Source organism: Mustela erminea, chromosome 4, assembly GCF_009829155.1.
Source record: "Mustela erminea isolate mMusErm1 chromosome 4, mMusErm1.Pri, whole genome shotgun sequence".
NCBI classification, from domain to species: Eukaryota; Metazoa; Chordata; class Mammalia; order Carnivora; family Mustelidae; genus Mustela; species Mustela erminea.
Window position 1 is genome coordinate 121,843,986 of NC_045617.1, and position 8,714 is coordinate 121,852,699.

At 50.1% G+C, this 8,714-nt stretch overlaps 2 protein-coding genes across 5 annotated transcripts; one reads left to right on the forward strand and one right to left on the reverse strand.

The window, feature by feature from the left end:
- Positions 1-278: 278 nt before the first annotated feature.
- Positions 279-6,359, reverse strand: STK19 (serine/threonine kinase 19). 3 transcript variants are annotated; one of them, XM_032340819.1, is made up of 6 exons: positions 6,148-6,354; positions 2,471-2,568; positions 2,076-2,215; positions 1,132-1,229; positions 870-1,017; positions 279-727 (listed from the first exon to the last, which is right to left on the reverse strand). In XM_032340819.1, exons 1-6 carry the CDS (start codon positions 6,245-6,247, stop codon positions 682-684), a joined length of 630 nt encoding a protein of 209 aa, XP_032196710.1. In that variant the 5' UTR covers positions 6,248-6,354; the 3' UTR covers positions 279-681. The 3 variants fall into 3 exon arrangements, with proteins under 3 accessions (XP_032196710.1, XP_032196709.1, XP_032196708.1); XM_032340818.1 differs by having other exon boundaries at positions 5,909-6,208; XM_032340817.1 differs by lacking the exon at positions 2,471-2,568 and having other exon boundaries at positions 5,909-6,359.
- A 16-nt stretch (positions 6,360-6,375) lies between these two features.
- Positions 6,376-8,709, forward strand: DXO (decapping exoribonuclease). Of its 2 annotated transcripts, none has more exons than XM_032340812.1 (7): positions 6,376-6,755; positions 6,850-7,254; positions 7,386-7,621; positions 7,710-7,929; positions 8,048-8,183; positions 8,320-8,414; positions 8,499-8,709. In XM_032340812.1, the coding sequence occupies exons 2-7, from the start codon at positions 6,899-6,901 to the stop codon at positions 8,647-8,649; spliced, it is 1,194 nt and encodes a 397-aa protein (XP_032196703.1). In that variant the 5' UTR covers positions 6,376-6,755; positions 6,850-6,898; the 3' UTR covers positions 8,650-8,709. The 2 variants fall into 2 exon arrangements, with proteins under 2 accessions (XP_032196703.1, XP_032196704.1); XM_032340813.1 differs by having other exon boundaries at positions 6,893-7,254.
- The last annotated feature ends 5 nt before the right edge of the window (positions 8,710-8,714 follow it).

An 8,714-nucleotide genomic window follows, 5' to 3' on the forward strand; every position in this document is an offset into this window, starting at 1 on the left:
CAAGCTCCTTCATAAAAATCTTACAAAACAAGGTACAAGACGCTTATCTCTAACTACAACCCCCACAAAACCTGAACGACACCAGACCTTTGCTTTGTGCAGGCCCTAACAGAAATTCTGTTGTTTAGATCAGGTATACCTTTATCTCCCATAGGGAGAACTGACCTCAGTGTCCTTTTTTTATCTCTCTGAACAACGAGCAAAGCTCAGGCTCAAGTCTGGCTTTAACTCTACCCACAAATGAGGCGCCCAGATACACATCACATTAAACAAAGACATCCAGGGAATCGCACAGGCAGAAGTACTTTATTTGGCAGTTTTACCTTGATATATAGAACAGAGGACTCTGCCCTCCCTCACCAGCCTCCCCAGAAATCCTGTCTTCCTATCCAAGAGAGTGACAGCAGACTTTGCTACAAGAAAGGCAATAGCCATGGCCTTGGCCTGCTTTTCTGGCTCCACTTCCATGGAAGGGCAGAGAAGCATTGCCCAAACCCCACCACTGGGTCAGAGCCCAGGTAAAACAGCAGCAATCACATCTGACCCTTTGAGCAGAAGCAAGGCCAACAATCATCTGGGCTCCCATGCCTTGCCAAGGTGACCCTGTCTCAGCCACCACTGACAGTACTCCTGGTCCCTCTCACCCCACTCTGGGGAGGTATGCAATGACGAGGAGAATCCTCATGTCTCCGGCAGGCGGAGAAGAGTTCCAGAAGTGGTGGAGACACTGCAAAGAAGACGAGGCTGGAGCCAGATCCCCAGGCCTAAAGTCCGGGGAAAAACTCAGAGCTTGACCTGGAATATGGCAGAGGGAATCCAACCTTGGGTCACTGCTTGGTGATCTGCCAGAGGCTGGGGGTGAGACTCACCAGTCCACCAGCTGCGCCCCAATGAGGTCATGCACGTGGTAGGTGAGGCCGAGTCGCACCGTGGCAGGTGCCCGCCGGCCCAAGAGCTCTGATAGGAGTAGCTCCCGGTACTTGGCCTTCCGGACCATGCCAAGGACAGCCTGGCGCCCTGGAGAAGAAATGGCACAGAAGAGGGGAAAGGGGAATAAGGCCTGGGCCCCGAGAAACTACCCAAAGGTGTTCGTTCTTAAGCGGGTGAAGACTTGAGATGCGGATAGAATACCTTTAACAAAATATTTAATGAATCTCCCAGCGCCAGGCACAGCCAGCCACCAACTCCCAGCATCTCGGACGGTGAGCACTCCAGCATTCACTAGCTGCCTAAGGAGGGTGGGGAGTCAGGAGAGAGAAGAGTTGAGCTCTGAGAATCCTATCCCTGCCCACTGATGCTTGAACAGTCTCCCCAAATGGGCAACCATGTAAGGGGACTAAGGAACAGAAGCCCACCCTGGAATGGTTCTCGTTCCCACCCTGCTGTTTGGTGCCCGGCCTTGCTTCCATTCCTCTGCTTGGATTGTCCCCGGCTCCTACTCCCACCCCCTTTCTTTTGCATTATTATTACTTGTTCAACTAAATCACCTTCTGCTTCTAGAAGCCCTCCTTGACTACATGCCCTGACACAGCCTCAGCCCAACCCCAAGGGTGAAACAAGGGCCTTTCTTCTGGGCTCCTGCCTCTGCTGATGTATACCTCACCATGGCTTCCCCATGTCTTACTAAAAAGTTTATAAAATGCTTTCACATTTGCCTTGGGTTACAAAATAGGGAGCCTGAGCCAGATAAGGCCCCCTGAAATGGAATCTTTATTTTGCCCTTGTCCGGTCACTGCTTTTTAATGTAGGTTTTAGGGGCATCCAAGCTCCTACCATTCTCAATTCTCTTAGTCTCAGCAGGGTTCACAATAGGCATTTATGGTGCCTGCCAGGCCTCTAAATTCATTGGATTAGTCACCCAGATCTCTTGAATTCTAGACTAGGGCTCTTTCCAAGGACTCAGATAAAAACAGGCCTCCTCTCTTATGGGCGGAGCACAAATTAAGGTCATTTTCCTAAAAAGAAGAGTCCATCTATCTTTTTGGCAGGTTCACCAAAAGGACAAAGCTGGATGGGACTGGATGGATACAGGGAAGTCTCAGATGCCTGAGCTCTGTTACTCCCCCAAGTCTCACGTGATCTCTGGGTCCCTGAAGCCGAAGGTCTGTGTCATTTGGTCTTGCTGGAAGCTAAGGTCCCCACAGGCTGGAAGTACCAAAGCCAGAAACTTCTGCACTGCCCCAGCATATGGTCGGCCATCGCAGGCCTTGAGGACCTGGAACCAGAGATGAGAGATGAGATCTGGCCCCAACCTCAGCCTCTACTGACCATCTCCAGGATATTCCTCCTCCCGTTTTCCCTTTTGCTCATGTCCTTCTACCTCCTTTTCTTCTCCTTTATATTACTACGGACCAGAGCTCTGTGTCCTCTCTGTAACACACAGAGTGGAAAAATTGTCTCTTTATTTCCATTCTCCAACTTCCCTGCTTGCCCCCCACACCCTATGACACACACACACAGTTACACGCACTCTGGTCCTGTAGTCCTCAGTGAAGATAATTCCATGGGGCGTCCAAGTCAAAGGCCTAGTTGGATGACTCTGATCTCCCCCTGCTCTTGAAGCTCCTTCTGTCTCCAGGGAGATGGGAGTAAAAAGAATGGTATCAGGGTAAGATACTCTGATATATTCTGGGCACTTTTGGGCAGGGATATTTTATTGCAAACACTGGGAATTTTTCTCTAAGCAAAGAAAAAACTGTGGGGAGAGAATCAGGTGGATTACTAAATAGTCTTTTCAAATTAGTTACCCACTTTCCCATCCACCCACCTCATCAGCTGCCTATCAAGAAATCAATATGGGGACGCCTGGGTGGCTCAGTGGGTTAAGCCACTGCCTTCGGCTCAGGTCATGATCTCAGGGTCCTGGGATCGAGCCCCGCATCGGACTCTCTGCTCAACAGGGAGCCTGCTTCCTCCTCTCTCTCTCTGCCTGCCTCTCTGCCTGTTTGTGATCTCTCTCTGTCAAATAAATAAATAAAATCTTAAAAAAAAAAAAAAGAAATCAATATGTATTTTCCAATCATATGCCAGACACTAAAATAAGATAGTGATTAAGACATGGACCCTGCCTTCAAGGAATTAACAGTCAAGACTTTGGGTGAGGGAAGGTGAGAAGGTAGGGAAAATATTTGAAAAGATACTAGCAAATCCATAATCACATAAATTAATTAATCCACCTCTCAGAAACTCATAGAACAAACAGGAGTAAGGAAATAACTTGCAATAACTTTAGTTACTAAGAAACTAATAACTGAAAAATACATATTCTCTTCAAATATATATAGAATATTTAGCAAAACTGAACACATAGCACAAAGCAAATCTCAATAAACTTCAAATGACTAAAATCATATTGTTTATGTTCCCTGACCACAGTATCTTTTGTGTCAGAAATCAGTAACAAATAGGTAATATGAAAATGCACACATACATTAAAATTAAAGACAGATTAAAATTAAGACATACATTCCTAATCAACCCTCGGTCCAAGAAAAAACATGACAAAAGAAGTTAGAACATATTTTAAACTGAAAGGTAGCCAAAAATATATACCAAAACTATATATATATATATATATATATATATATATATATATATGTGAAGAGAGGATGAAATTAATCAGAAAAAAGTAAAATAAACACAACAGTGGAGGATAAACACTAATAAAATAGAAAATATGTGTACAAGAAAACAACAAAGCTATTGATAAAACTATTAAAATTGATAAGCCACTGATGAGACTGACCAAGAAAACGGTTGGGGGGGGAGGGATGGGTGGACTAGATAAAGCAGAGATAATCAATATAAAGAATGAAAAAAGGATCATTGCTACACATCCAATAAACAATAAAATGAGACTACAAATTTTATGCCAATAAATTTGAAAATTCAGATAGATTGCCTAGAATCATAATTTTTTTCACTAGAACAAAATGAGACATATTCACAAAATAGAAATCTATGAAAGTGTATGAACTATTGCTACTGAACTATTTGAAACTGAGAATTTCAAAAGTATTCTCCTAATGAAACAAGATATAAATATAGTACATATATATGTATGTACATATATACAGTATGATTTTGTTTATCTCAAGGTCAAAAATGGATAAAACTAAGCTATGTCATTTACAGGTAATCACACAGATGGTATAAAGCGAACCAAAGGAACGACTATTGTACCAGTTAGGACCATAGTTACCACCAAGGGACATTAAGTCCTTTTGACTGGAGATTGATGTATGTAGCTATAGGTGGCCTTGGGTAGTGGTTAAATGGATATCTGCTTTATGAACATTTTTTAATTGTGTGTGTGTTTATATTTCTTTTATGCATTTTAAAGCTTTTTTAAAATTTAGGCTAACATCAGTAAATTAAAAAAACAACAAATAGTCTATAAGGAGTGGTTCCATCTAACTCACTTCCTCATGAGAGTGGAGCTAGTCTCCATCTTCCTTTTCTTCCCTCCTTTCATCCTGACAGGATGCCATTAATCTTCCACCTGCTAAATCCAATGGACAGATTTTGGATATTATTTTACTTAATCCCTATACTGACCACTGTCTTAAATCACAGGTTCTAACACTGCCAGCTACTCCACCTCCTTGACAATCTATGTGATTTCTCAATACGCCGCTTCCGTGGTTCCTCCTAACTCCGGCAATTCCTTCTCAGCTTCTTCCAGAGACTCCTCTTCCTATGCTTTCCCCTCACATCAATGGGTCCCAAATCTTAAGGAAGAATCACTTGAGACAGTAATTCAAAATGTAGATTCCCAGGTCCTACACTCAAAAGATCTGCATCTATTAGCTTTAGGTGAGTCCCAGGAACCTTTATTTTTGAATAAGCAGCCCAGATAATTCTGAAACAGAACTCAGGACTGCCTTAAACGTAGGTATCTCTCAGCTTTGTAGATTTGGCTCTTTCACTCTACACTCGAGGTCCTTAACCCTGGACCCGAGGACCCATGAAACAACGTCCCCTCCCCCCCAAAAATGAACATACATCTTGTATGTATGTGGCACGTATACATTTTTGTGAGAAGAGTCATAACTTTCATTATCTTTTAAAGTTTGTAAAAAGGTTACAAATTACTCCTCTACTCACTCTTCCTACCCAATCTCACCCACATCCACAGACTGAACCACTGCTCATACCTCAACCACTCCAAACCTAGTATCACTGGCCCAGAATTCTCTCCAGTCCCTCATATCCAACTGTCCACTACACACTTGCCTTTGGATGCTCCCCATGCACCTCCAACTTGTACAAAATCAAACCTATCATCCACCCAAACAACTCAGTGCCCTCCTCTTCTATTCACTCCACCAACCACTCAATCCCCATCATCCAGAAAATCTGACTCTTCCTGGACTCTTCCCTCTTCCCCACTCCCCTCCACCTTCACCCACCCTCGCCCTCCCTACTGCTCTCCCCTCATTTAGACCTTCGCCAGTTCTCCGATGCAGTATCTTCCTCACTGATCTCCCCGTCTCATCTCACTCCCTCCAATCCAGGCAACACAGCGTTCCCTCTCCTGATTAACATTCTCTGCTAGCTTATCGCCTTCCGTGTTAAGGCAGAAACACCACCGCCGCACAAGGCCTGCCGCGACCTGACGCCCGCCTGCATTCCCAGCGCTGTAAAGCTCCAACTGTGCCCGATGACTCCGTTTTCCCAAGAGTCGCTCTTCCACTTGCACGATGTGGCATGCTCCCTACTGCCGCTGGGTCTTCTAACAGGGTCTGTGGCATTTTCCTTGGCCCCGCAAGGACCGGCCCAAAGGGCCCGAACGCCCGCTGAGCGGCCGAGGGCCGGCGGAGCCACCGAGCGTCTGAGTGATGGGGACCCTCGGGAGCGCCCGCGAGGCCGGGAAGCTGCTTCCGTCTGTCGCTCCGACGCCGCTCACCAGCTGCCGGTCGACCACCGTCCGGTCCGGCACGAGGCTGTACACCTGGCTCCTCAGCGCTATGGGCGGCAGCGCGTCCTCGAACAGGCCTCGCGGGAACAGCTGCACCAGCTCGGCGACCGCCGCGCGCGCCGACCCTGGGCGGAGAGACCCGGTCACTGCGGCGGGAAGGAGGGCGGGGGGCGCCGTTCTCCCACCGCCCGCCGCTCCCCATCTCGCCCTGGGGCGGCCGCGCTTACCCGACTCGCCCCTTAGAGGATCCGCCTCTGCCTGTCCTCGCTCCCGCCGCCTCTTCAGCCCAAAGGCGTCCGGGACCAGGCGCTGTCTCTTCCGGCTCATATCCCGGGATGTCAGGCGGCCGGGGAAGAGGTCTGCGTTGAGACAAGGGGCCAAGGAGACAGCGTCTTCCGGCGCAGAGCAGTGACCTCAGGCTCCCGGGAGGCCGGTCTGCCCCGCGGAAGAAGAATGACGTGAGACCGATGCGGCGTCAACTTGCCTTTTCAGCCGGGGGAGGGGCGTCGCCGCACGCCTGCCGGGATCGGCTGCCTCCGCCGGCTCTCAGGGTCCGGAACGCGTGGGCGGCGGGATGAAGCGCTCCCCGCCCGGCGCGGCTGAGGGGTCTGCCAGCCACTGTCGCTGCATGATTGCGTCTTGGAGGGCGGAAAACCACTTTTGCGTGCCACCCCGTCTTCCGGACGTACCTGCCTTGTCGCTTTAGCTCCGCGGAGGTGGAGGTCGAGGTTGGCGGGCTTTGGGACAATCAGATCCTTGCTGTGAGCCCGGACAGCCTGCCTCAGCTTACTGCGTTTGGAGCATCTGGAGGCGGGGATATAGGGCAAGGGAAAAGGTGGGCTATGCACCTGGCCTTGGTTCTGTTCCAGGGCCAGAGCCTGGCCATCAGTAGGCTCGCCTAGTCCTAACCCAGAGTCTCCCTTTTCCAGGGCTCCTCTGTGAAAGGATAACTTCCCAACCTTCAGTTCTTAGGACCTCATGGATCGCAGAGAGAACAAGAGAAAACTGGAGAATGTAGAGGTAGCTGAGCCTCGGAACAAACTCACCAGCCCAGCATCCTCGCTGCCCACGGACTCTGCCCTCTATACTGGGCCCTTTCCTTTCTATGGGCGCCCTTCCGAACTGGGCTGCTTCTCTCTGGATGCACAACGCCAGTACCACGGAGATGCTCAAGCCTTGCGCTACTACAGCCCACCCCCCACCAATGACCAAGGCCCCAATTTTGACCTCAGAGATGGCTACCCTGATCGATACCAACCCAGGGATGAGGAGCTCCAAGAGGGGCTGGACCACCTGCTGCACTGGCTCCTGGATCACCGAGGCAAGCTGGAGGGGTGAGCAAAGTACAGCACACAGATCTAGAGATCTGCACCTACCCTCTAAGCTGGAGTGAGTTCAGTCTTTAGAAGGAACGTAGGCTCTTGGGGAAATCATCTGAGCTAATGCTTCTAACTCCTCCCTTTAGGGGTCCAGGCTGGCTGGCAGGGGCCATAGTGACATGGCGGGGGCACCTGACAAAATTGCTGACGACACCGTATGAGCAGCAGGAGGGCTGGCAGCTGGCGGCCTCCCGCTTCCAGGGGACACTGTACCTGAGTGAAGTAGAGACACCAGCAGCTCGGGCCCAGAGGCTTGCCCGGCCACCCCTCCTCCGGGAGCTTATGTACATGGGGTACAAGTTTGAGCAGTACATGTGTGCAGGTGAGAGTTGCCCCTGCTCTGTAGCCTACATGCTCTTCCCCAGAGATTGAAAGTCCCCACCCTTGTTGCCATTTCTCTCCTTGTGCAGACAAACCTGGAAGCTTCCCAGATCCCTCCGGGGAGGTTAACACCAATGTGGCCTTCTGCTCTGTGCTACGCAGCCGCCTGGGAAACCACCGTCTACTCTTCTCAGGGGAGGTAGACTGCATGGACCCCCGGGCCCCATGCACACAGCCCCCTGCCTGCTATGTGGAGCTCAAGACTTCCAAGGAGATGCACAGGCCTGGCCACTGGAGGAACTTCTACAGGTTCAGAATGGGGTTGGGTAGGGTGAGAGCCTAGAACAAGAGAGCTGGAAAAGGGACCTGAGAGAAGAAGCTGGAGGGTGGAGGAAAGGTCCTACTGACCCCTTGCCTTTCCTGACAGACATAAGCTGCTAAAATGGTGGGCTCAGTCATTCCTTTTGGGGGTCCCAAACGTCGTTGCTGGCTTCCGTAACCCAGAGGGTTTCGTCTGTTCCCTCAAGACCTTTCCTACCATGGAGATGTTCGAGTATGTCAGGGTAAGGCAGCGGTGTCGCAGCTCCCACCTGCATCCCCCACACCAGGGCCACAGGTCCAGTGTTCCCGGCTGTAGTCCGTCTTCCCCTCCCCGCCCCCTCACTGCCTATCTTCTCCCTCCTCCTTGGCCCTCTTTAGAATGACCGTGATGGCTGGAATCCCTCCGTGTGCATGAACTTCTGTGCTGCCTTCCTTAGCTTTGCCCAGAACACAGTTGTCCAGGATGACCCCAGGTGAGTCTTTCAGCTCTGTCCCTGCCCCCTGGGTCCCCGGAGCTCTCCTCCAGCCCTCAACTTGTGACTCCATGTGCCCCCTAGGCTTGTCTATCTCTTCTCCTGGGAGCCTGGCAGCCCAGTCACAGTGTCTAAACATCAAGACGCACCCTACGCCTTCCTGCCCACATGGTATGTGGAAGCTGTGACCCGGGACGTCCCATCAGCCCCCAGGACACCTTCCCCCAAAGACTGAGACCTTGAAGGGCTGGTCCTGTCTCTGCGTGCAAAGATAAAAACTTATTTCTAGGTGGTTCTTCT

What these genes read in the sequence shown, in the direction of transcription:
- STK19 (XM_032340817.1), bottom strand. Translation starts at nt 6,247, where the DNA reads ATGAGCCGGAAGAGACAGCGCCTGGTCCCGGACGCCTTTGGGCTGAAG. An exon ending in TTCAGGGACCCAGAGATCAC is followed by an intron (nt 1,230 to 2,075) that starts GTGAGACTTGGG and finishes CACCCTCCTTAG; the next exon opens with GCAGCTAGTGAATGCTGGAG. An exon ending in GGGGCGCAGCTGGTGGACTG is followed by an intron (nt 728 to 869) that starts GTGAGTCTCACC and finishes TCTTCTTTGCAG; the next exon opens with TGTCTCCACCACTTCTGGAA.
- DXO (XM_032340812.1), top strand. Translation starts at nt 6,899, where the DNA reads ATGGATCGCAGAGAGAACAAGAGAAAACTGGAGAATGTAGAGGTAGCT. An exon ending in TGAGCAGTACATGTGTGCAG is followed by an intron (nt 7,622 to 7,709) that starts GTGAGAGTTGCC and finishes CTCCTTGTGCAG; the next exon opens with ACAAACCTGGAAGCTTCCCA. An exon ending in GTTGTCCAGGATGACCCCAG is followed by an intron (nt 8,415 to 8,498) that starts GTGAGTCTTTCA and finishes TGTGCCCCCTAG; the next exon opens with GCTTGTCTATCTCTTCTCCT.